Raw genomic sequence first — 27,393 nt, 5'->3', positions numbered from 1 at the left:
GCAAATCCTGATGTAGAGAGAAAAGAATAAATGCTTTCTCTGCTGAACTGGATTAAACAATAGGTCACCTAAAGCCTTTCTCCTATCCACACTTAAAATCTCTGGGGCAAATAGAGTTTTGTTTTCTGAGTCTGTCTGAGGTTGTTATTGTTGAAAGCCTAATTGCTGCTTTCATGCAGACAGGTAACCTCAGTGTTAGAGCTACTGATTCACCACTGCTGCTAAGGCTTTAGTGCTTTACCACTGCTTTTTGTAACCCATTCCTTCTCATAGCTGATAGAACAAATAAGTTCTTCCCAAATTTGAAGGAAGGGGACAGCAGCTTTACTTATGCTGGATCAAGTTACCCCTAAAATTAAACAAAAATCTCACAGTGTATTTCTGTGGAAGTCTTGATGGCATCCTGAGCTGGGTGAGCATTGGTGTGAATTCATTCAAACTTTACGGTATGGATGTTTGCAATCAGAATAGATTAACCCTGATTATACAAATCAGCTACAGTGAAGGTCTACTAAGCACAGAAATGACTGCTCTAATGATTATAGGGTGATAACTCCTGCGCAGTACTCAGGGTTTCCACTGAAGGTAGTGGGAGCCATGAGGGCTAAGTGCATTCCCGGGCTTTCAAACAGGAAAGAGAAATGCCGCTGCAGGGGTCAAAATGCCCCCTCGAGTGTTAAAAAAGGATAATGGTTCTCACAGATAGGAGAAACATCTTGAAATAAATAAACTGAATGTTGGAGGTTTTTTTTTTTTTAGAAAGTCTTCATAAACTAAAATATAAAAATTATTATGTTCATATTTGCATTTAGGCTGAAACTATTGTTCCTTAGGGGAAAAAAAATGCACCATGTATTTGTGTTAAATACTCCAATTATGCTCTTCACTGGGATAAAAGGAAAAAAAAAAGCTGACAGCCAGGAAAAGAAACGAAAATCTAAATTCTTTTCTTGCATTAAATATGACACAGATTGTAAAAAACAATATTTTTACCCTTGAAATGTTTGAAGTATTGACGTTCTGTCCACTCAATTGTCAGCTTGTCTTTAGAGATAGAGCTTCCAGGTTCTTAGCATTTAGTGAACTGACACTGATCTCTAGTCTTCTTTAAACTTGTGTGCAATTCTTGGCTTAAAAAATCCCCTCCATGATACCATGAAAGGTTATTCTTGCTGTAGACACTTCAAAAATTCTGTGCTATCCTTATGGCTGTTTTCCTGATCTCCCAAATTTGTATTAATAAATAAACCTTGTTAGCTTTAATTTAAGTTTTAGCAAAGCTTGAAAAGGGATTTAGCAACATTTTGGGCTGCTATTCTTGAGGTACATGTAGAAGTTGTATCTTTTGGTACTGGAAAGAAGCTCCCCAGTGCCTCAGAGCTGGTGAGGAAGGGGAGGTGGCAGGAGCGACACAGAGGTAGAGCAAAGAACTGATGGAGTGGGAGCCAGACCTGGGGGGCAAGAGCTGTCTTCACAGCTTCTTCAGTTAATTCAGTGGGGGGTTGTGTATGTTACTTGGGCAGCACAAAATCAGCTTCATGAATCTGAGGGTCCAGCTTTGTGTACTTAAAACCAAAGTATGTGTCAGAGCCTACCTTCTTTATCTGATCAGAACTCTGGTGGAATTTAATAAATGGCAGACTTGAAAGTCTGAAAATAAGGCTTTTCTCCTTTTATACCACATAGGTATATAAAAAAAATCAGCTTCATGTTAATAAAGGTTAAAGCAAGAAGTATGACGTCCCAGAATAAATTGCCGAACCTTCCTAGCAGAAGCAATGGCATTGCTTGATTTCTTTGCTGTTACTCATATTGCTGTGTTTACTTTAGAGCGCTAGAGAAGTCCCTTATGATTTAAATAAAGTTTGTCATGTTTTACTTCTATTGGCATGTGAATTCTTCAAGGATAAAATATTTGCTAAATTTCTCTGCTTTCTTTCACTCCTGCTTATATGATGAAGCATGATTTGTGGTATTTAATGTAATCAGAGTATCATTAATTTTCTGCTAAAATGTTTCTGCATATGGCCATGCAAAATAAGTATCTACCATACCATCAGTTGCTTAAAGAATCAAAATGAGGATGACAGTGTTTTTCTAAAGAAGATTTCTCTGAATCTTTCCACCCACAGGCTCTGTTGAAGGCAGTAAATAGTCCATTTTTGTTAATGAAGCTTCACTCATACAGCTGGGATTGTTTAATATTTTACGAGTGTTACTTTGTTTTGCTCTCAACGATCTCAGGCAGTTAAGGATTTATGAATCGTGTTTTTCTCAGCCCATCTGCGGTTTCCTATCTTCCCTGGCCTTGAGAATATGTTTAAATTTATTAAAGCGAAGCAAAGGCTCATTATTTCAAAGGAGAGCCAAAGTGACACAGTGAATTGGTTATTAATGGAAAGGCACTGCCATAGGGCGATTGAAATTTAATGATATCCTACAAGAAAAAAATGAGGGTGTCACTTTCCAAAAAGTCATGCTAAATGCCAGCCTTTTTAAGGTCCTGCCGCTAATTTTATGCCTGCACACAGTAATGTTTTCAAAAGCGTTTAGGAAACACGGACCAGTGACTGTACTGATTATCCTTTTCACCTTCTCGCCTGTTCCAAATGGGTTTGTGCAGTGAGCGATTTAATCTCTAAATATAGGGAACGTTAAAAAAAATAACATTGCTGTTTTTCACAAGCTAAGGGCCTTTTGCAATCCTCCAGAGATGGACTTGCAAATATGCTATCTCCATATGCTCACAGTAAGCTCTCACACTGGCTCATCACCAAAAAAAAAAGGAAAACAAAAAACTTCAATCACTTCATTTCTTCTGCTTTTCTGTCATTCAAGAGATGTTTTATGCACACAGAGTACATTTATCAAAATTTAAGTCACACATGATTAGACCATACCTAGGAATCTCTGAAATTTCTCAGTTTTCTCCTAATTAGTCTACATTTTCTTTCACAAGACAGTCCTTGTTTCCTGAAATGCCTTCCACCAGTTTCTGGATTATTCTTAGTTTTTAATATAATGTTCATATAGACTTTGTCACTATGTTTTCTCAGTTTGAAAGACAACCTGAGTAATTTCCTGGCAAAATTCATTGAATTCTTCCAAAGGGTATGTTGAGACTTTGACTTTTTTTTTGGTTGACTGGTTTGGTTTGTTTTTTTTTAAATTTGAGCTGGTTATAATTCTCAGACTTCAGAGACCCTATAATGTGATCCTTAAGTGGCTGTTGAAAGAGTTCCAAATGGAAGATGGAGATGAAGGGAAAGGGGAAATACCTGTGTTAGGAGTGCAGGACCAGGCTGATGGAAACTTGTTGATGATGCTGGTGCTCAGTGCACTATTATTGTTTAATGTTCCAGTGCTAGTGATAACTATATGGTTCCTTCCTTCTAGTTGTGTGTTTCAACATATGATTTACTACAACTATAACCATGTTTAAGCACAATTGAGGAACACGGATTGGGGATAAATCACGGATAACACAAGGTCTGTGTAAATGTCTGGACACAAAATAGCTTGTGATAACCATGTCAAAAAAGCAGGCTTTACATTAAACACCTCACAATGTTAGATGACTGCTCCTTTGTAAAAGTAGAAGAACTGCCAAAGGATTCTCATGCCATGACAACAAAGCTGCTATGGCTACACAAGCTATTGTGTGACCTTCCTCAGTTCTCACCCACCGGGATGAAGAATCCCCTTTAGTACTTCCCCATAGCTGTTCTCCTAAAATATCAACTCCCCCAGAAAGCATACAAATATGCAGCAAAATGAAAAGGGGTAGTAGCATAAAGGGATATTTGGTATCAATCATCCTCGGTTAATACAGAAATGGTAGAAGTCTGCGGTAGAAAAGACATGCTAGGTCACCTAGTTCGTCTTCCTGCTGGTGTGGTAATGTTCCTGACATATATTTTCTAGCGCCCTGTCCAGTCTAGTTTAAATACCTGATGCAACTCATTTATATTTATATTGTAATTTTCTTACAAACATAAATATAAAACCAAACTCCAGACGTTGCCCTTGACAGGCATATTAGTAACAAATCATTTTCTAACCTTGCTTATGGTAAAGTTCCAACCATCTGCTGACAGGTAAACAGAAATTTCATTTTTCTTTTTTTTTCTTTTTTTTTTCCAATTCTCAGAATACTTTCTCTTCCCAGTCTCATCAAATGAAATAATAAAAACCAACCATAATTAAAAAGTGACAGCAACATGTTGTTTCTAAAAGGAGAAATGTTGCCCTTTCTGGAGGTGTGGATCTGACAAGCATGCCCTGCCCCTCCCACACAAAGGGATAACCTGTGGTCTTTAAACATACCATCTGCTGTTTGAATGCCCTAGAGGTGGAGGCAGTCTGAGGGCAGGAAAGACTGGTAGCCATCTCCCTACATTTTACATATTAGCAGCCTTAAAAAAAAAAGTTTAATTATTGCCAGATTTTGAACTCTTTCTCCTACAGAGCAGGATCCTGAGGCAAGAGCTTCTGGTTTGTTCTGTCTGTAGAAGAGTTGCAGTGGGGAAGAGTTATTTGCAGACTGGAGCCAGGCTAGGTGACGTGAGTCATGGGGAGTGTCACTTCTGAGGAGAAGGTAGCAGACATCGTTTCACACTCCTCGGTCTTGGGTCCGTGCGTGGGTACTGGCAATGTCGCCTGTTCTGCAGGAAGCAAAAGCTGCTCCTCAGTGCATGGAAACCACTCAGGGAGAGGGTCTTGCTCAGATTAACACCAGGAGCTGGAGGGGTTAGAAGGAAAGGTCAGCATCTGTGTGGTGCTAAGTGTCTTCTTCTCAGGCTTAAATCACAGGCTTAAATCACATAAGGAAGGAACTTCAGACTGGGTGCAAGATTTACTGTAGCTGGTGCCATGCCTTCACACGGACTTTCTGTTGTCTGGGGTGAGGGGGTAGAAAAGTCAGAAAATAGGGTCGTTAAGACAAACTCTGTGTAAACTGAAGCCCTAATAGGATTTGCATACCATTTTAAAGAACACGTGGAGAAATGGTGACTCAAGGGCCTGCAAGTTTGGTCCCTCTAAGCTTCCTGTTTTAACTATAAACTTGTCATCCTATAACCTTTATAACAAAGACATAAACACTTCAGCTACATATATTTTGATTGTTTCATGACAGTTTACTGGAGGCTTAGCAATGACAGATTTCTTCATTGTCTTTTTGCCAAAATTTGTCCTTTAAGTCATTTTTGTTGACTGCCCCTTTTAGCAGCTCACCTCACAATGAGAGAGGAGACAATTAATGGGAGGGTGATTTATCACTGCCAAAAACTGTCAAGGACTTCTGTTGTAGCTGGAGAAAAAGCAATTTCACATTATGGCATTTCATTCCGAATACATTGTATTTACAGCTCACAGTTTTATTTTCAGAGCCTATTATCAGGTGAAACAGTTGCATCTGAAATGTTGTTTGTGACATAGGTGACCTGTTAGGATTTGATAAGTATTTACGCCAGAGCACAAGGGGCTCACACATCTGCTGTTGGCAGAAGCAATGGAAAAAAATAACCTGGAAATGAGGCGTTTGATTTTTCTGGTTCCTACACTCGAGCATCTGTTGCTATAATTAAGTGGCATTCAGTAATTGCAGAGCAATGGTGAAATAAACATATGCATTCTTGCCAGCTTTTAGGATTTGGTGTCCTTACAGTAGGAGAGACAAGCAAAGTGACTTCAGCAAGAACAAAGGGTTCTGTAACAAAGTTTAACAATTAACTTTGCTATTGAATAAAAAGGAATTTTACAATGAAAAAGAAATAGAAGAAGGAAAAAAAAATCTAAATTGGCCAGTAGCTTTTATACATTTAAACTGATTGCTGCAAGAGGTAAAGCAGAATATTGAACTGGGAGCATGTTAACATTTTTCTGTTGAATGGAGTTGTATTGGAGTTGTATTTAGAAATAAAAATTGAGCCTGAAATATTAACAAAAAAATGAGAATGCAAGAAATCTATTATACAGAGAGAGTTTATAATGAAATGTACTCCTTCAATGTGAAGGGAGAGTTGAGATCTCTGTGAGGGCCCCTGCTGCCTTTGTTTACGCCTCAATTGTGGTGTAAATGAAAACAGAACCTGGTGGTCAGTATTAGTTAAGAACCTCGGTTAAAACAGGCTTTTTAAATGAATCATTTGTAGGGCATTTGTTAAATAATCAGGTGTTCCTCAGTCTGTGGTGAGATTCAGTATATCTTTTTAGGTTATTTTTTAGAAGTGGGAAGAACTGAGGGGAATATAATCTTTTTCGAAGAGAGGATTTAAGTCAGAACACTGTCTCATCTGATCAGAAGTTTTGTGATTGTTGTGAGTTTTGCCTTTCAAGAACAGGTTGTCCAACAAGTTATTTCAACAATGGTCCTTGTACTAAAAATAAAAATAAAAATAAAAATGGAGAATTGAATAGCAGAACCCATGTGACCCAACAGATATGTGGCAGATGTAGCATGTTATAAATTCTGAGAACCTAAGAATAGAAAAGAGTGTCTGTCTCTTGCTGTCTGTCGAGGCCAATAAAGAGTGAGCATGAAAAAGAGCTATTAGTATTGTTTGAGGAGGCCATTCTTATATGTGCTTTGGCACTTCTGCTTGCATGGTCTGGAGCAAGTTTGGCATTAACTATGGCCCTGCCTTTTTGGCTGGGGGAGTAAGTAAGAGGACCCACTGTGCAGTGGGTGGTAAAAAACACAGTAAGTATCTTGAATATATGCATAGATGCATACATACACATAGATATATTCACATACACACATGCAGAGAGAGAAAAAGAGATGTAATGAATGAAGCAAAGAGAAAAAAATCTTGTTTCATGGAGATAGGACAGGACAGAAAAGTGAAAACAGATGATAGTTTTTACTTCAGTTTCCATCACTTACAGTCATTTCTAATGACCATAGGTAGTCAGAGCTTTAAAGAACTAGAATATCACAGGATTGGGATCTCTGTTGTATCTTATCATAAATGTCAGAATGCTTTTTTCACTTTAGTGTTCAGATAGTGAAGCTGAATCTGTTAATTTTCTTTGCAAATGCAAATACTTTGAGGGTAGGTATAGCTTTCTAAACTGATAAAATTGAATATTATTTTTTAGCTGGATTTAATTAAATCTAATGCTAATTTCAGTAACTACATTGTAAAAAATATTATTGCAACATATATTTCCATGTTATAATTCTGAAAAAAAGAATAAATAATCTTGTCAGACTTGGGGACATTAATGTATAAGAGTCTGATTCAAATAAACTTCATATATGCATGAACTTGATTTTTTATTCTGCAAGTGAGCTACTGGATTTTGGTGTTTGGGAAAACTCATGAAGCAATATACCTGAATGAGGTGAGAGTCAGGAAATTGAGATTGTTTTTCAGGCTTTGCCAATAACCCGTTGTGTGACTTTGGGCAAAGCACTTCACAACTCTGTGCCTCTGCTTCCCTCGTGCTTATTTACAGATGAATTCTTTGAGGAAGGAGTTACCCCTTAAGCTTTTGCACATGACTTTGATTTCCTTTTTGAGCCCTATGCATTAAAAATAAGTATTCTCACATTAAGTATTTCATTGAGCAAGGTTGGAAGCTTTTTATTTTTGATGGAGGAGAGCCCATGGACAGTGGCTGTGAGCCTGCTCCTGCCATCCTTGCATTGGCTCCTGTTTCTGAGCCATTTCAGTAGGGAACGTGGCATCAGGACCTCTTATAATCAACGTTCTTTCGCCAGCATCCATTCTCAGCCTATTAAAAGAAAAAAGAGAGTTGTGAGAACTCTGTCAATAGTGAAAGATGTATAATGTTGTCCACTAAAAACTTAGTAGATGCTATAGGAGTGATTTTAATTGAGATTTTTACAACCGTTTGATAACACTGTTTTGATCACCGTATTTAGGGCTGGATTCCAACAGTGGACATAAAACCTCTGACTAATCCACTGAGTCACCCAGTCCCTGTCATATATTGCTTAATGGTCCATGCTGCCAGGAATTATAATAGCTTTCTAGCAATAATTTTTTTTGAAAGAAACTTTATGGGCACAAAGTCTTATAAAAGTTTAAACTCAGATTTTTAAAAAGGCAATCAAAGAAAACTTCCTAAAGCTATGCTAAACTGCAGATTCTTTTTATTTACAATAAATGTATAGAGTCTTACATATACTATAAGTTAATGGCTAATATTTTAACTTTGGTTGGTTAATGTTTGCAGGGCACTTACAGATGCTAGAATAATCTCTAATGTTTTTGCTCAATCTGCTCTGGAGATGGATGAAATAAATAGTTTAAACTAATTAATGTAACACCAGCTGTTACAAGTGCTTGGCAGACGTCTGTGAGTTTTGATGGGCAGAGAGCGGCTGTTGTACTTGACTTTATTTTAGTACAATGTTGATCACAGTGTAAGCTGGAATAAATGACGAGCCAAAGGAAGGAACAGAGGATGAATTCTGTGTAATGCAAAATAAATATTGCCCTTTTTCTGAAAATATTTTTTGAGGTTGAGGGAGATTTATAGTGGACTTCTATTAAGTCAGAAGTGCTGTGACAACAGCTGTTCTAAGCATGCTTGGTATTAGCATGCTTTACAAAAGCTGCAGAAATATATATAGACATCTATGAAATTTCACATTGCTTTTAGATTTCAAAAAGTGCTATGGCTTAGTATTAGCACTTTGGCTGCATATTTTATTTCTACCTAGTAATTGCTGTTAGAAAGAATAGATGTTTAAGACAGGTAGATAAAAAGTAATACTCGATTTAGAAAGTCAATATGTTTGCAAAGACTAAGTTGGATTTCAGTGCTGCTTGTATGCACATGATTGTATAGTAGGTGTTTTTATTTATTTTGCACTCTAAAGAATGAGCATGACTTCAGAAACTTTCAAGGTACAAAGCAGTTCTATCAACTGAACTTGGGACTTTGTGCCGTAGCCTGATTTTATCAGTGCCCAGTCAAAAAAACTCCACAAAGCCTTAAACATATATCTGATGAGAATTCATTCTGTGTGATTTAATAAAAAGTTAAAATATCAAAGTAACTTGTCTTTTAAAGTTGGAAGGTAGAATAATTGTGCTGTGACAGGGGAACGATGGCTGCTATCTCTCTATGTGCCAGCATTAAGATAACAGTGTCATTGTACAGATTGTTACCCTGTGAATATGTCTAATAAGTTATTATAGCATGCTGAGCAGATGGCAAGTGTGCTCCTGAAAGAATTGATGGATGGGATATGATGTCATCAGTGAGATGACAAGGTTCACAAGGTACTTGACCTCCAAGAATAAGTCCTAACTGGTTAGAATTCTAAATGGTGAACTTTTGTGACACTGGCTAAATGGGAAATATGTGCAATTTGTATTTCTTTATGGTAGTGTTTACCCTCTTCACTGAACTCCACATAATGGGATTTGGTCCCTGAAGACTTGGAGATATTGTTGGAAGGTTTCACCCTGTAACCTTCAGAGGATTTCAAATACAAATCTATACATCTAAACTTTAACAAAATCCTACTGAATTATATTTATGAAGTCAGGTTCACAGCTTTTCTTGCTTTATATATATGTATAAAGAATTTGAGATGATCAATTAATTTAACATGTTCTCCCAAAAGAGAAAGCTGCTGATTCAGTAAGAAAATACAAAGCATAAAATTATAATTTATATTTTTATAAGAATGTCTTTGTGAGCTATACTAAAATGACAAGGATCTTAAGAGTATAGTAATTTTAATTATCTCTAAATCCCATTAAACAAAGAAATATTTGATTGTTCTATCTAAAAAGGTGTCTTTCTTTCTATTATGTTCAAATTATATAGTGGGATCTATACTGTTGAAACATAGGCCTCTGAAATAATCCTCTTCGTTCTTTGCATGATTCATGGAATGAAGATGGTGCACACAGAAGTCTCAAAATGGGGAATCTTGCTGCTAAAGTTTAGGCACTGTCTAACAGCTGCATCTGATAGACACCTACCTTTTCTTCTTTGTTGTGTGGAGAATTTAGGTCCTTGCTGCTTCCATGGCAGACTGGATAATCTAGACAGAGGAATTTTACCCTTCATCTCTTTTAGAAACTCCCTAAACCCTACTGACTAGAGAGTGAGCTCTGCATATCAATTTTCGTGAGCAATTATGCAGATGGACAGATCCTTCAGAATTAGAAGTTTGTACCTATACACTGTTAATTGAAAATAGAAATGGAAAATGCAAAAGATCATATATAGAGAATATATCAAAAAAAAGAGCTACTGAACAAAAGGGATAAATGAATACTAAACCTATATTCTATGCCTTTCCTACAGTGAAAGTTAAGAGTCAAAGAGTTTGGGGTCATGTTTCTTAACCCCTAATATTAATTAATTTTTTTCCCATTGATTTAGCTGTATTTGGCAATGATCAAAAGCAGGAAGATAGGAGGAAGAGGTGTGAACTTAATAGTTAGTCTTTTTTAATCTTTCATAAAATACTTACAGTTTCTTAAAATGCTTCTTGTTATTTGGATCCTTTGAAATGAGAAGATAAATTCCTTGTGGAAAACTCTTTCATGTTTTATTGATTGTTTGCAGAGTAAAACATAAATTCTATATACAAAAATAAACTAGGGGAGCATGTACATGCATACTTGTTCTGAATTCTTTATGATATTTATTTTCAACACTGATAGTTCTTTGCGATATTTGAATATTCATGTGACAACTTAGGGGTTATTTACATGAACTGAAACAAGAAGAAACCAGATGAAAGCATTATAAATCCTGTGAGTAAAAACAATATATTATCATTTTTATATTTCCTAATGTTCTGAGTTTCAAGTAGGTAAAATTTGTTCGTAAAATTTCTACTACTGGGGAATACTGTTCCATTTCTTAAATCAGATTGTAGGTACAATAAAACTTTCATAAACATGTTACAAATTGCTTCCATCTTTCCTGTATAAATAAGATGCTGAGGGTTCCTAAATTACTTCAGAATTACAGCAAAGCTTTGGATTGAGTTGTAAACATTATAACAATGTATGAATTTTAGAGTAATTGCTTTGAAAGTACAGATTATGATTTAAAGTTGCCATTTCTTTTTCATTTTATTTTAAATCCCTGTTCGTTGTCATCCAACCCAATGCAACTCTTTTACTCGTGTCCTGACATCCGAGTCTACTGGCAATAGAAGGAAGATACTATGGCTTTCAGACCATATTCCCTTCCTTTTACTCCAGTACTAAGGGTAGAGGTATTGTGCCTGCAAGAAATAGTAATTTATTTACGTGTGACTTGTAGATTGTTATCTCTCTACATGTGGTTTACTGTTGCTATTGAGTTATTCTTTCTCTGGTTTATTGCCAGTTCATTTATATGCAATAAGAGAGCAGTAGCCTGTTCAAAACATGCTATTTGTAGGGCAGCACAGAGCCAAACCTTTAAAAAAAAATACTTTCACTATCTATGGCATGCATCCTTTTTTAGTGGGTGGATTCAAGAGATTTGGTTCCATTCTGGTAAGGTAACATTAAAAACTAGTAGTGAAATGTCAATATTAATGTCTACCAGTTTGTTAACATAATTAAATAACAATCTGTCAAAATATATAAAAGTATTAGATGAGTTTATCAAATAATTTGATAAATTTTACATTTGACTTCTCAGGTTTTTAATAAAAACCAGATTCCACATCTATTACCATATTGTCATAGATGTGTTGGTTATGTGGCTAAAGAAGTTTCAGGAGCCAACTCTTTTCTACTCAGTCTGATCAGTTTTATATGTCTGTCTGTATGTCTATGTGCTAGAGAAATGTAAAATATTAGTAGAAGGTCAATGAGTGTTCACTGAGCTCTTTGCCATATGGCCCCTGTGGAGGATAGAAGGCCCTGGCTAACTTAAGCCTGCCATATGGACCTGGTGGAAAAAGGTAGGTTTCACACACAGAGCAAACCTACCATATGGACTGGGTGGAGCACTCAAAACTCTAAACATTTCTTGTACACCAGGGCCTTTTACACAGAAGAATGTAAAAACATACATAATACATTACACACAAAAGCCATTGAAAAATGGATCAATTGTTTAGGTTTATATAATGCTTTCAAGCAGTGACCAAAATTTTATAAATAATCAGGGCTTATTTTGAAATAGTAAAGAGTACCATCAATCATTTACAACTGACTTTTTTTACTTTGCATTTAACATCTGTTGTATAATGGGACTGTACCATGCCACCCTTAATGCTGTACAAAGACACAACATCCAAAAATAGTGATAGAGTTAAAGCAGTTTTTCTGAATATGTTCCCTTGGGTTTCTTTTCTCTCCTGTTCTTAACCTGAAAAACATATTTAGCACACTGTGTAAGAGTTGTGAGGCAAGTCCTGAACTTAGAAATGTCTTCTGTACTCTTAATCTTTTGAGGAATTGAGATTAAGCATAGAATAAGATCATCAGTTCAACTTTAGTCCCTCTATGAAGGATGTGATGTTACATAGTGGTATCTTCTTTTATAGACCAAAGACATAGTAAAGTAGGATAATAAAATGCTCATCTTTCAAACCACTGAACCTAATGTTGAACCTTCTTACACATTCCCGTGCAAACATAATTATATTTTCTTTAATTTTGTTTGGTTGGTTGGTTGGGTTGGGTTGGCTTTTTTTGCAAAAATAGCAGAAGTCAGATCAGAACCACTCCGGCTATGATTTTACCAAAATACAGGAAAATGGAACATAAACTAAAGATGTAGTTTTAAGACCTTCTTTTCTGAATTCTTACCTGTTTTCATAATGATTCAGATCTTGTTTTCACAGTTTTATATAAGAGAATGAGTTTTGTATGTGAGAATGAATAAGGAGAAAAGAAGTCAAGATCTGTTCTATTTTGTAAACAGATTATCTAGGCTGACTTGTCCCTTCAGATTTCTGTCACAATCTTTTCCTTTTCTCTAATTGTATTTTTTCTTTGGTCTTGCAATTTCAACAAGCAAACTAATTTTTTCATCTCTTGGAATGAGAAGAAACTACTGAAACAAAGACACTTTAGAAACAATCAGTGCTACTGAGGAAAGTGTCTGAGATGTAAGGAAAAAGTGCAGGAATCAGTGAGCTGAGCTGTGGAACAGCTAGGACAAGGACAAAGACAATGATTCTGAAAATAAAGGATATGGATTTTACCTTTTGAACTCATTGTGCTAAAATTTTTGTAATTGTGCTATAATTTTGTATACAGCCATCAGTCCACAGCACTCACTTCCTTTTCGTAAACTGAACAAAAAAATCACTGAAGTTGCTGTGACTTGCTTGTCTCAATCTTCTGGGGGCAGCAGTTCACAAAACCATGTAGGGTGGTCATTTCCAGATGTGGCTCTTGCTTTTTTTACTAGCTGGGATAAAAGCCAACTTGTTATTGGGATACAGAATAAAAGTATTATCCTTAAATATATAATGATGTCATCAGGTTGAGATAATAAAGCTTGCACAGTCTGTTTCAGTTTGTTTAGGCAGTAACTGTTTTCACAGTACAATAATGCTAAAGATATTTTGATTTCTGTTTTGTTTAGTTACAGCTATCACATACATAAATTATTGTAAATTCTTAGAGAACCTGTGAACCACACTTGGGATTTGTATTTTGTTTCTGTTACATAACATTAATAATTGCTTAAGGATTGAAAAAAAGAATTTTTGAATTATGTTCTTGGCAGAAACATTGAAACATTTACAGTTTTGATATGAAACAAAATTAGTAAGTAGATCTGTCCCTATAGTGGAGATGTACTGCATATTTTCTTGATATTATGATATGATGTAGATAAAAGACTGAACAAAATATTTAATTTGCATGAAGATTTTAAACTGGATCCCAAAAGAGATTTTAATTTACCAACAAGTGTATGGCATCTTTGCTGTGCAGGGTACTTTAATTTTCTGTATTTAATGTAAGCCAAACTGATCCATGTTACATGATGACTCCAAACTATTTTTTATCTTCTTAAATCAGTGCTGTATGTGACTCAGAATGCATAAATACATAAAGGATATTTTTTTTGTCTTCTCTAATATGTATTCTGATATATTAGCATAAATTACATATTCCAAGACATGAAAACATGTGCAGGCCAAATCTTTAAAGTGGATGCCTCAAATGGAGCAGAAAACATTAGAGGTAAAACTTCTACATTATTCTATCAGTGAGCATCAAGCTAGTGAATGCCATAGATATCTCACTGATGGACACATTCTGGCAGCTTGTTGCAGATGTTTGATGAATGAATTGCTAGAGAAATCATATCAGATGTAAAAATGCTTGCCTTTTCATTCTGAATTTTGTTTCTGAGCACTCTGGGGTGTAGGGATTTTGTTTGTTTATTATTATGGATTTCTGTGAAAATCAGATATTAGGATATAATGTATAGGCAATGGTTTGAGAAATGTGGCTATAATATTGTAAAGGACTATTTCTGATGCTATAAACTATGAAGCTCATATTGAACTCCCATAGGCAGACAGCCAAATTTCTATTAGGATATCATAACCATATAATCCAAACTGTGTACATCGATTATTGTCTACAACATTTGCATCTGAGTACTGGAACCATTCTGTAGATAGACACATTAAGGAAGTTTATTATATCTGCTAAAAAAATATTGTGGAATAATTTGGAAAAAGTGAGTTAAATATACTCTCTTATGCAAATGTGGGTGTTTCAGCCACAAAAATAAGGAAGCCTCTGTGTTATACTGCTTCATGATACTAAATCAGCTCACTCCTTTTGTACCCTTCCTGGTGGGAGTTTGTCAAAACAGGACTCTTCACATCCTTTTGTTTTCAGTAACACTTGATGTACTAGGTGTGAAGAGAGTTAAGACCTGGAGTTACTAGATCGTATATTTCTGTAAAAAGTGTGTATTGCCATTTGGGTGCCCAGGCAATGACTGGACGTATTATTGAACTGTTGATGATAAAACACCTGTTCCTTTAACCTCTCAGAAGCCTGACTGCAGGGCTGGACCAGCAACAGTCCCCTCAGTACTTTGTTTTCAAAGCATGGTTCCTTCCCCTGCATTTTCAAAGCATTTGATGCTTTTCACTGCATGTTCATGAATTCCTGAACCTATTGCCCAGTAGCCCCATATAGTTGTGTCAGTTAAATCCATCTCCAGTTCCTGATTATTTTATTTTACTGGCATAATACATCCAGGACAGGAATTTTGGCAAGGCAAAAGCTCAGGAACAGCTTTCCTTAATATGTTTCTGTCTTGCTGTGCATTTTAGGCTGGTCATTTTATTCACTGGTCTAATTCATGTATTCTAAATCCAAATATTAGAGGTAATTGCTAGTGTTCCTTTTGTTAAGTTATTAAAATCATGGGCAATTAATAGGATCTTGCAAGGAAGTAAAGACAATATGAGTATACATGTTTTTAAATACTGGGTTTCTGCAAAAAGCAGTGTCACTGGACATTTTATGTATTTATCTAAAATATGAGATTTTCTCATTTTCATAAAAAGAAACAAGACAGTATTCTGTATGAATATTCAATTAAGCAAAGCACTTAAATTAATCAATAGATCCAGTTTTACATATTCTGACCAGATAAATATTTTCCTGCTGGGATAGATGACCAGTGTAAATTGCCATAAATAAGAAGTGTTTAAACTTCTTTTGCCTTCTCTGTTGAACTTCTCTGACATATTTATTTGTGAAACACAATACTGTTGGCTTCTGTGCTGCCACTTTACAGTAGATGCCAAGCATGCCTGGTCAACCTCATCTGCTTGCCAGCACTCTTGTGATGAGGGTATGGGACAGGTTATGAGCTGCTGAATGAATGACAGCTGACGAGTGTTGCTTGGTCACATTACCATATATTAATTTTCTTTTTGGGCATCTGATTCATGCTGTCAGCAGATTACCAAGAACATGGGCCACGTGACAAGGTAGCAGGAGAATTAATTCTTAGGCCCCCATAATTGCAGAATGGCTAGATATGGAATTCTTGAAAACACTGACTTTTTTGGTTTTTTCCTGAAGAGAATGAATATTAGAATTATTAACTGAACACAGACCAAGGAAAATAATGTGAATACAATGCAGTTCCAGGTATTAACGTAAACCCTTCATCTTCAGAGAATTACAAGTTACCAGCTGTGCTCTTATCAAAAACTCCCTTCTTACTACCATTACACTTACAAAAGAGGAGTGCTGTTATTTTAGATGACAATGACAAAAATGCTAATATTGTTGATATTCCTTATTTTTAAATCACCTTAAATCCCCAAATAATAGATGTTTTTCAACTTTCATGAACCATGTCCAGAGGATTATTAATCCAAGTCATGTGGCCCTTGAAATGATTCAATAAATTCTAGCAAAATGCAATTGTTACATTGTCTAATGTTTTTTTCTCTGCATTTTGCAGTAGCCATGTGGAGGCAGTTATAGGGAAGTAGAGGCAGCACAAAAATAAGTATGCATACTGTGGATGTATTGCCTTGTGTATTGCTGTTATCAGTTGAGATGTGAATATTTATGTCCATAATTTTGCAAATGTGAGGTTTAGTCTACAATACATTCATTATGCAGCCTTAAAGTCCAGTCCCTAATTTGAAGCTTGATGTTAATCAGGAATTTAGCTTAGACTGAAAATATTTGGCTTGATCATTTGATTCTGCATACATTCAGGCAAGCTGGATATATGACCAGGGAGCCAGCTTCTGAGCCAGCACAATAAAGGAGATTAAATAGATGGTTTTGTGAATGTTGGGGTTTGATTTCCTAACCAAATCTTCCTTCACTGCTTAGATGATCATGGACACCCCTCAACATGGCTTTGGAAGAAGCTGAGAATGACTCTTGGGAACATCTAGGGAGACACTTGCAGAACCCTCTGCATACATATATGCATATAAGCAGTTCTCATGGAATTGCTACAAAGCCAAGAAACATTCTTTTTAGCACTCATTATTGTCTGGCTGATGGAGTGGAGTTAGCAGAGTACTAATTGGGATGTTTGACATCAACTGGTAAAATACATTTATATTTTTTTCAGCATCCAAAGCACAGATGGCCTTACTCTGCATCCGATTCCTGCCAGTAGCATATAAGGATCTTTAAAAAAGAAATAATGGGCATTGTTCTTACAATTAAGAGCTGCAGGTTATAAAATTATGAAGTGCCTTCTCTTTATACTAATGTATTGTTTAAAAATGCAATAAAATATTTAGAATATCTTTTTAGCAATCATTTAATCTTTAGGATTCTTAAGTTAATTTCTTAATTTCTTCAGAGTTAATGAATGTTGCTGTCAGGTGTTCAAGATATATGTGTTTTATAATTATCAGACATATACAGAATCATCTCTGACTTTCCCATTTCTTCTTTTTTCCTGATCGATCAATGCACTTTAATGAATTGTGTGAAAAAATCTGTGAGTAAACAAGATACTTTTTATTATGGGGACAGAGAAACCGTATAATTTTGTTTTGCATGTTACGTGTTATGATGCCAAAATACACAGAATAGAATATACCACTGGCATTTTAACATTCCATTGTATGGTAAAATATGTTTGTTTAAAAATAGGAATGATAATTTATTCTAAAATGTTGTGAAATCCTTGACTAAATAAATCAGCCAATACTGCTTGACCCAGCCCTAATCAGTAATAGGCTGCAAAATAAGATAAAGGTTATTAAAATAATCCTTTTATTGAAAGAGAAAATTAGATAAGTTGTGCTGATTGACTCTGAGGCCCTCCTAGGGACATGTAAAATGAAGAATAAACTCAACTTGATCTAGTCCAAAAAGCCTGAAGAAATCCTCACAGCTGGAACATCACCACTAATTACATTTTTGCTTTTTGAATATATATTGCCAACTCTTTCTGTTCATTTTTAGTGATGTTATACCCGTAATTCCTTAACTAAAATATGTGATCTTTAAAGAATGTATTTTATATATTTGCTTTGACAGCTGTAAATTTCATTTACATTCAACTAAAATTCTTGAAATATCACAAGAATTACTTGTGCAAAATCTGTTGTATGTAAAAACCAAGTTTAGCTGTTTTGTTTATTTCTTGCTGAGTCAGTATAAATTTCTTGCTCCTGGGCAGTCTTTCTCCTCCCCTCCTTCACCTCACAATCCCACTCCTATTAGCCCTTTCCAAAATGTTTGGCCACCTTGAGTGTCCTTCTTCCCTATTTTCTCAACTTTCTATTTCCTCAGCTTTCTATTTCCTCACTTCTTGATTACTTCCCGTCTTTTGTCAAGCCCTCTCTGTTTCTAACCTTCCATGTCCTTATTCCTGCCAGCATTATGTTCCTTTTTTCCCCCCCCTCTGTGCTTATAGAAAAATTGACTTGCAAGGTATCAGCATAGAATGGGTATCACTGAACCTTGGAGAAAGAGCGATCCCAAATGTTGTGTTAAAGAAGTGATTCTCCATCTGGCTCTCATTTGCCATTATGGAGGCAACTCCAACTGCAGGATGAGCAATGGTCCTGTGCAGTAGTGAAGAATGACCTGTAGAGAATGCATGTTCTTTAAAAGGATTAAAGAAATACTGGAAATTTTTTTAATTGATTTTTTTTTTTTTCCAAAAAGGAAAAGCATCAAGTTAGTACATTATGTTTTCAGTGGTTAAAATCTCAGAATTGTCAGAAAATATGAGTCTTACTGTTGGTGGGAAAGTCCTGCACCTAAACATCTAGGGAAAGTCCTACCTCCAAGGTGGACACATAAAACTAACTTCCTATGTCCTTTCATTCCTGTGTAGTTCTTTACATGAAGTGAGGGTGTGCATATTTGGAAGCTGTTCCACTTAGGAAAATGGTCCATAATGGTAGATTTGATACATAGATGCATGAGTTCTGTAAGACCTGCTTGCACAAGTATATGGAATCACATCAGGTACAAAGCCATTGTGTGTAAAGTACACATCCAAGAAACTTAGTAGCTGTGATCCTTTCCATGTAGGTTTTTAATTTTTTGTCATATTTCATTATTAGAGAGTTGCTGTTTCCAAACTCCTCAGGCAAACAAACCAATCCAAGAAGCAGAACTCAGTCGATAGCATTTGCAATGGTGCTATTAACTGTGAGAACACCAGCCTGTTTGAAGTGTTACAGAAACATTAACCAATCAGTCAGTCAATTTGAATATTTGATATTCCCTCCTGATTTCCAGCTGTCCCAGTTGCGAATGTTTTAATTTCAGAGTATTTGGATGTCCTGGAGAGCTGTTGTTTGTATAAAAAGAAGTAAATAAACTGTAGATTGAAAAAAAAAAATTAAAAATTAGTTTCAGTACATTCCTTTTATATGTGGTAACATCCTTCACAGTCATCTTGCATTGCCCGCAGTAACATGCAGGGTGAATCTTGAATGACAAAATCTGTAAAGCAGCCAAATGGTATGGGACTTGGGCAAGAGGTTCTTATTTATTTGTTTGTTTGTTTGCTTATATCTGCCTGAAATTTTTAAACATTTTGATTCAGGATATGGGATCCATGTTCTTTTGTGTTAATATAAATCAAGAATTACAGATGAATTAAAACAGAAGAGCTTCTCACACTTGAAACCTCTAACCATGAGGAAGGTGAAATATAAAGCTTTGTACTAAAGAGTGTTTGACAATGTAAACCAAAATAATATTAAGCCAAGTGGAATAGATCGTTTTTACACTGTAGAAAAGAATGTGTGCACCAGATTTATGGCAATAAAAAGTGGAAGCAAAATCCTCTTTCATCATTCAAGTGGTAAGAGTGAGCCTGTGTTAGGAACAAATACATGTGGAATATTTTTCAGAGAACAGAAAAGCCTCAAGATGCATTGCAAAAAAAGCATGACATGATTACAGAATGCCAGTAATCTGTATTTTTTTTTCAGCCAGCTATTATCACTTGCTTTCAAATCCTGGCAATATCAATATTCTCTAGTTTGATTGGTGACTGGTCTGAACTTATCCTACTTGCTTTTAGGAACAAAGACAAGACAATGGCTACCTCTATTTATCTATTACTGTTTAAATAGCTGTCACAGCTTCCCGGATGTCTGTTTCCATGCTATCTGGTGAAAGAATAAAATAGAATGGCAACAAACCAAATACAGTGAAATATGTTTGTTGTACTTGGCCCAAACCAGCTGCTGTTTACAGATAAAATCTGGTTTGAACAAAACCAGGTGAATTTTGGAAATTGAGGAACAATGGATGGAGTGGTTGTAGCATTTACAAATACTATAAAGATACGTGTCGCATTCAGACTTGCCTGTTATGGTGATTTAGTTCATATGTCAAGACACATATTCATCTCTGCCCAGATACTGTAGAGGCTTGGGTAACAGCTTGTCCTATCCTTGTTTATTTGTTAATTTATAACATCTCAGTTCCTAGCACAAACCAAGGCAGGCCCGGACACTTCTTTGTTCTGCCTTGTTCTTTGTTTTTTCCCCCCTCTTTCTTTTCATTGTTGTGCTCCCCACTCTGACAATGGAGTTGTAGATTGACCCTATTTCCCCTTTTGCCCTGACTTCTCTTCTAACACTTCCTTTGATGTGTTTAGACTGAAAATACCAAATCTCTGTTTCCCAGCAAGGGCTCATCATTTTGCAGCATTGCTCTGCTAGTAGTGTAAGAGGAACATTAGTAGTTCCTTTGCAGCAGTTTAAAAGATGTTAGTCTAATGATTATTTGGAAACAAAAGATATCTCATCCTTTCGAGAAAAGAAGACTTGTGCAGGAACAAATTATTTTTAAATTTTTTAAAGGCGAGGGGTCGTATTATTTTGCTACTAAGTTATGTGGTTATGTTTTAATTGGCTGTATTTACAATGTGGTTTTTCTTAAAAATGCATTTTTTTAAGATTCCCTCAATCATCGCTTATCTCACATCCACAAATATCCATGCTTCCTGTGTATAGTATGTACATTTGCTCTGTTTCAAACATACTCACACTCAAAGTTTATTTCACATGGGACATCAAGAAAACAAAGTCACATTAGTCTGACTTTTTTTCTGAGTTGACATTTCATTAGAATAAGTTCAGAGTAAGTTCATCTCTCTCGTCCTACCCTTCAGTGTAAATTTGTTTCTGTTATTTATTATAACAACAGTTTGGATGTTCCTTTGAATTCATATCATTCTAATCTTTTTTGAGTTACTTTGCCTGTTGCAAAACCATGCCACACATTGTTAAAAAATCTTCGCAAACTTCACGTGTTGAGCATGCACAAAGTACAGCACGTATAACATTAAATAAATTGTAAAGTAGTAATACAGTAAAAAAAATTGATCCCTTCCTTGAATTCTGTTACAAGACCTGTGTTAGGAGCCTTCAGCATCTCAGCAATTGCATGGAAGAGCAGTTTTTGAGTTAATTAAGGCTTATGGAATTTTTAAGTGGGTCAGTTTCATCTAGTCTCTCTTAAAATACTTTGACAATTTTAGACCTAAATTATCAGTAAGATTCCAAGTAGTCTTAGAAAGTAGGAGGTCATTGATCCATTTTCCTGGCAAACTTAGAGGAAAATGATGTCTTTTCTGTTTCCTTTCTCATTTATGTGAATCAACTTCACCATGCATACTAGAGATTCGACTCTTTCCTGCTATATCATGCAAGAGCAATACCTTCACTGGAACCACTGATATAAAGAAATCTCTACCAAAAAATACTTAAGGACGTAACAATGAAGAGGCTTTTAAATATTTTCTTTTCTTCTCTTTTCTTTCTTTCTTTCCTTTTTTTTTTTTTTTTTTTTTTTTTAATTTGGGTAAAATAATTTGGGGAAGCCATATTTTCAGTACAGGAAAAAGTTTTCAGCTACACAATAATATTATGTATTGTTTATCAATCTATTGTCTAACTAGTTTTGTTTAAGTTTTGGCTTGTTTCTTTTGATTAATGAAAGCATAACGATTCTGGCAGCAGTTTGGAAAAAAACATTTGGTAGTGATTTTTGACACTAGGAGTTTGGAAGTTGAACTAAGCTAGTTTTCAATACCCAGAAATACATAATTTATTTTTTCTAATGAAGTGGTGAATATTTCTATAATATTTTAAAAGTTGGAAAGAAAATTCTCATATTTAGGGCCACATTTTAGTATATTACTACAAAATGACTACAGATCTATCCATGCTGCTGAGGGGTAGCCTGAGGACAGAGGATACATCCACATAGTACATTTTTCAGAGCCTGCTTTGAATCTCAGTAAGGTAGATAGGAAATGGTTCAGCAATCTAGAGCCATTTTTTTCTCAGCACTTTGTAACATGACTGGAAAACTTAAATATGGCTGAAAAAATCCTTTATGAATCTGAATGGTCTGAAGCTTTCCTGGTTAACATCAATTCCTTTCAGTAACCTTAACTTGGAAGGCTTTTGAATGATGATTTTATGAGAAAGCAGTAATTGTGGCATGAGTGGTGACAAACAGAGCGTCTTACTCCTTGTGTAGTCTATTCTCAGCCTGAGCCACAGTGAAGTAGGAAGAACAGCACCCAGGATAGGAGTGATCTTCACAAAATCAGATCTTTCCATCAGAGCTGCTCATCTCAAGCTTCTCTTACAGCCAGCAGGCACTTCTAGAGGAAGGTTTTCCTCTTCCTGGAGTAGATGCCTGTGAGAGTTCAGGTGGATGAGTACCTTAAAGTGGCCTTTGCTTCTTTCCACTGTCTATAAAAGAGCTTAATGGTACCAGCCCAGCAGCAGATGTCCAAAGGCCTGTTTGGGTAGTTCTGTGGAAGGACATAGTAGGAAAAGCTATTACTTTAGCACTGTAAATACTGGCCAGCATGCCAGAGCTGGTGAGGAGATGGGACGAGAAGTCTGCATCTGAGCATCATTAGAGATTGCTTCCTTCTGGAGGAATGGTGATGGGGACTGTTGGAATGAACTGGGACTATAAGGATTTCCCATCCTGAGATCATCAACACTGTAACCTTTTGTTACTGCAGATTTCAATTTTCATGGTCCCAGACTATGTCAACTTAAGAAAACACTGCACTCAGTCCAAGAGATAGATCTTTTTAGGCAACTAGGAACAACTCTCATACACAATTTTAATGAACATGGTAAGATAAATAGAGAAGTACAACCATTATTGAAACTAAAATTAAATAAACAACAACAACAACAAAAAAAAAAAAAAAAAAAAACCAAAACCAAACAACAAAAAAAGAAATTTAACTACCCCAAAACATATATAACTTACAATGGTCAAAGCCAAAATAGAAAAAAGCAAGTCTTGACAAACTCCTTTGTAGTCAAATAGCTGTGCAGAGTCTGCATAATACCTAGAGTACATTCTGATGTCCTTGCTTTGTACTGAGATACATCAATGTGTCAGTTAATGACTGAGCCCTTGGTAAGAAGAGTATGCATAGATATATGTATCTATATATATATGTATAGATAGTTTTCCTTTTGAAGAATTCAGATTAACATCTGGTGCAAAGAAATTGACCTAAATTTCTATATCGTATCAACAGTAGCCTAAAAATGTTTCAGAAAGTGAAAAAAAAAAACCCAAAAAAACCCCAATGAAAAAAACCACAAATGAGGGTAGTGAAGTTTCTATTAATTGTGGGAGGTTTATTTTTTTTTTTCCAATTCTTAATCTGTTCACAGATTATCTGTGAAACTTTAATCTTAGAAGTCTTCAAGCTGTGCAAGTTTTTTCCTGTTGTGATGTCAGAACTGATCAGATCTGATTGTTACAAAGATCCACTAAGGAGTTCAGCACTAATTGTTAGGAGATGTCCGTGCTTAAAAAAATTAGGCCAGTGATTGTTACCATGCTGTTAATTTCATGTACTGTTCAGAGTATGTATTAATTGTGGGAATCAGGTGTACTTTCTTGATGAAAAATGTATTGAGGAGCTGTAGTTTTTCTTGGTGTTGCAAAATCTTCTGAGCTGTAAGTGAAACCATTAAGAGCGGGAAGGGTTAATTGTATGGGAAGCCCTGTATTCAAATACTTCTCATATACAAAATATATGTCATGCTAGAAAATATTCTATTGTCAATCCAAATAGAACACAAACTAAAATGAGATAATTGGGAAGGTGCCCATAAAGTCAGCCTGAATATATTATCACAAGTATATGTGAGATAATATTTGTTTTAAAAAGATTCTATGGCACTGTAAACTCAGTCTCATTAGAGACTGCATTTAAAAGGCTTATAAAGTTACTCATTAATGTTATCTTGTTGTATCTCCACAGCTTTTTCATTAAAGAAAATTCAGCAGAAAGCATTTTCTCCTGATAGCAGGAACCAATTTGCAATAAATGTTCTGGAAACCACTAGGGAAGCCATTACTGAGGTCTAATAAAAACAGACAAGCGTAACTTGTTCTATATTTTTGTTTCAATCACATACAGATGAGACCCCGCTCTCCACACCAACTGCAAGAGACAGCCTTGACAAACTTTCTCTAACTGGGCATGGGCAACCACTACCTCCGGGTTTTCCATCTCCTTTTCTATTCCCTGATGGATTGTCCTCCATAGAGACCCTTCTGACTAACATCCAGGTAGGCCTTTCTGTAGATCAGCTTAAAGGGATGGAGAGGAGCCAGTTGCAGATTTGTCTAAATTAATAAAACCATTCTAGCTTAATCAGTTCATAAGATTATTTGGATCAACTAATTTACTGAAACTTTCTAGTAATTTAGGTTTTAAAGGAACCACAGCAAACAAATGAATTTAGAAGCTGTCAGATACAGTACATAAAAATACAGATTGTATATTAAACCACAGCAGAAAATTCAATGTAAATTACATTGGTGTGTTTAACAACATTTGTCTTCAATGCTCTTTTTATTACAGGCTAATGAAATGTATCTTACTGTTTAACTTTATCTCATTTACTAAACAGAGAAAGAGTCCTTTAATAAATAGTTATTTCAAATTGCTCGAGTGGCATGGTGGAAAGGATATTTAAAGCTATTTGAAATGTGTCGCCCATAAAAGCATTTTCAAAAAGCACTTCTTTTATAAATAAGCTTATTTCACTTAAAGTGCTGTCTTCAAAGAATAGACTTCAAAGGGTGTTACCAAAGTTTATACAGATTTCCTATTTGGTAGTCCCAATGTCTGTTGTGTGTACATTAGAGCCGTGTTCAATTATTATTTATAGTAGATACTATACTTGAAGCCAAGTTGTTTGTGTTTCATATTAGAATTAAGAATTTTTTTTTTGTCCACAAATGCAATGACTTTGTGTTCCCCATATGCAAATTTTGCAACAATATGGTTGTAAGTTGCATGGAGAGGCAAAATGATAGTGCCAGAAATAACACAGCCATATTGCATATTCCAGATAAGCCTTGTCTGGGCAGCTACCAACTTCTAATTTGTCACCATATATTTCCTGGTCATTCCTGCAAACACATAAAACCAATTGTATTCTATCCAGCAAAGGATATTACGGAATAGGGCCAGATCCTGCTCACTTTTCTGTCTGAAGAAATCTCATGAAAGTTTATGGCACTTCAGAATTGTTTTATGAAAAGTATATGAGCCATTCATTAGTTGTGTTTTGAGGTCTAATAACGGAAAAGTACTGCTATTTAAGAATTGAATATTAGTATCTCTGCCTGGTCTGAAAGAGCATATTTATGATTCCTTTTTGCAGTTCTGGGACTTAGCATCTTAAATATTTAAACCGTGAACCAAGGTAATTTGATAACAGCATTCTTGTAGCATATCTGCTGCAGTCTGCAAAGCTTGTATTCTTTTCTTAAGGCAGAAATACAGTTAGTAATGTTTTAGCTGTGCATACATGTACAGAAAAGTTCTTAGTAATTTTTTTGACAAATGTCTGCGCTTAGTGTCTCTAGACAGCCACCTAATGAGCAAAGCATTCAGCATCAACAGGTTAGCTAATCTCGTGATTGAATATGAGAGTGCTGCACTACTTCAGGATAAATGACCAGGATTAATTTGCCAAGAATGCATTCAGTTTTGTTTTACAGAAAATGTAAATGTGAAATTCAGTCATTACTTTTTTTTTTTTTAAATGCTCTAATCTTCCCTGGGATGAAAAGATAAAAGGCAACATCATAAGCAAACCAGAAACTTTTCTGTGCCTTCTCTCATTGTGCTTTTGTACATCCTACTCCTTACATCGAGATTCCATATCATGACAAATCATCTATTAGGGAAAAGTGGTGGGACATAAGTCCTTTTGGAGTTTTTCAGTATGTCTGCACATCACAATACATGTTTTTGACAGATTTCTAGGGATCCTTTCATAATGGTATATGAAAGGCATTTCCTCCCCCTCCCCTGCTCCAGATTCAATTTTTATCAGGACAACATTAGAAAACCACTTCATCAAATAAAAAAAATAAGTAAAATTAGTTTATTTTCCCATCTGTGTAGGAAAAGTTGACTCTAAGAGCAGTAGAGTATATTACAATATCCTATGGACAATAGTGGCAATTTTGTTAATCAATGCCGTTTAAAATTATTTAAAATGGTTTCCATATTTAGCCGCTATTGCAATGAGAGGGGACTACCCCATGCCCACAAATGAGTCAGATACTGTGATGCTGACACTTCCCCAACAGAGTTTTAGGTATTTGACTACAAGTTCAAATTTGTTGATGGCATCTGTGGAAAGAGTCCCTGATTGCACTGTAATTTGTGACTTTGCTAGGAAATGTGTAAGTAGTGCCTGAAACCCATGGTGCCTTTATTACCTGAATTAGAAGGACTCTTTTCACTGAATAAATGGTTCCTTGCTGTCCTTTGGACCTGATGAATTTTGCATCCCTTTCAGTAGAGATGTGGTTTCATGGGGAGGTGGAGCAGTGTGATACCTCACTGTTCTCTTGTTGCATCAGTGGAGCAGGTCTAACTTCCTCGGAAAGATCATCTGGCCTACAGTCCATTCCCTGCCTTAAGTACTAAGGTGCTTTTAAAAGAGAAAATAGCAGAAATCTAGCCAACGGCTTCATGAGTGGATTTGCCAAAGACTGCTCTTTTTCCCCCAGGGTGATTCATGCTGAAAATAGGGAGGTGTCCTTTCACTGAAAGGGTATATGTCTACTTGTGAAATGCAAGTGAAAATTTTTTGTTAGGTAATGGGTCTGGGAAGCATCCACAACATGGCACATGTAGTGCTGGAGGTAGCCTACATTTTAGGAATATGTTTATCACAGAAATATATAAGCAAGGAGCTTCTGGCTACACTAATGTGCATGGACTTGACAGTGGATATCTCTGCCGTGATCCCCTTCTGTATATTAAGTTGTGTGAGGTGCAGGATCCAGAGGATCTGAATAACATAGACTTGGAGGCCTCCAAAAAGCTTGCAGAGACTGTCCTGGTTTAAAACAGAATAGGATTAGGGTGTCATATGGGCACTAAGTGCTCTAATTTTGACCTTTGCCAAGGTAA

At 35.8% G+C, this 27,393-nt stretch overlaps 1 protein-coding gene across 4 annotated transcripts in view; it reads left to right on the top strand.

Moving 5' to 3' along the window:
• The window catches only part of DACH1 (dachshund family transcription factor 1), a gene marked incomplete at its 5' end in the record, with an annotated part of 353,184 nt that overhangs the window by 281,551 nt on the left and 44,240 nt on the right, over positions 1-27,393 (top strand). For all 4 annotated transcript variants that reach the window (XM_082277602.1, XM_082277601.1, XM_082277600.1 and 1 more), the window contains one exon: positions 24,370-24,521. In XM_082277602.1, coding sequence (XP_082133728.1) covers positions 24,370-24,521 — 152 coding nt within the window. The remainder of the gene's footprint in view (positions 1-24,369; positions 24,522-27,393) is intronic.

This window comes from Coloeus monedula, assembly GCF_965178545.1.
Source record: "Coloeus monedula genome assembly, chromosome: 3".
Classification (NCBI taxonomy): Eukaryota; Metazoa; Chordata; class Aves; order Passeriformes; family Corvidae; genus Coloeus; species Coloeus monedula.
The sequence above is the reverse complement of the archived record's forward strand: the minus strand, read 5'-3'. Positions and strand labels throughout refer to the sequence as shown.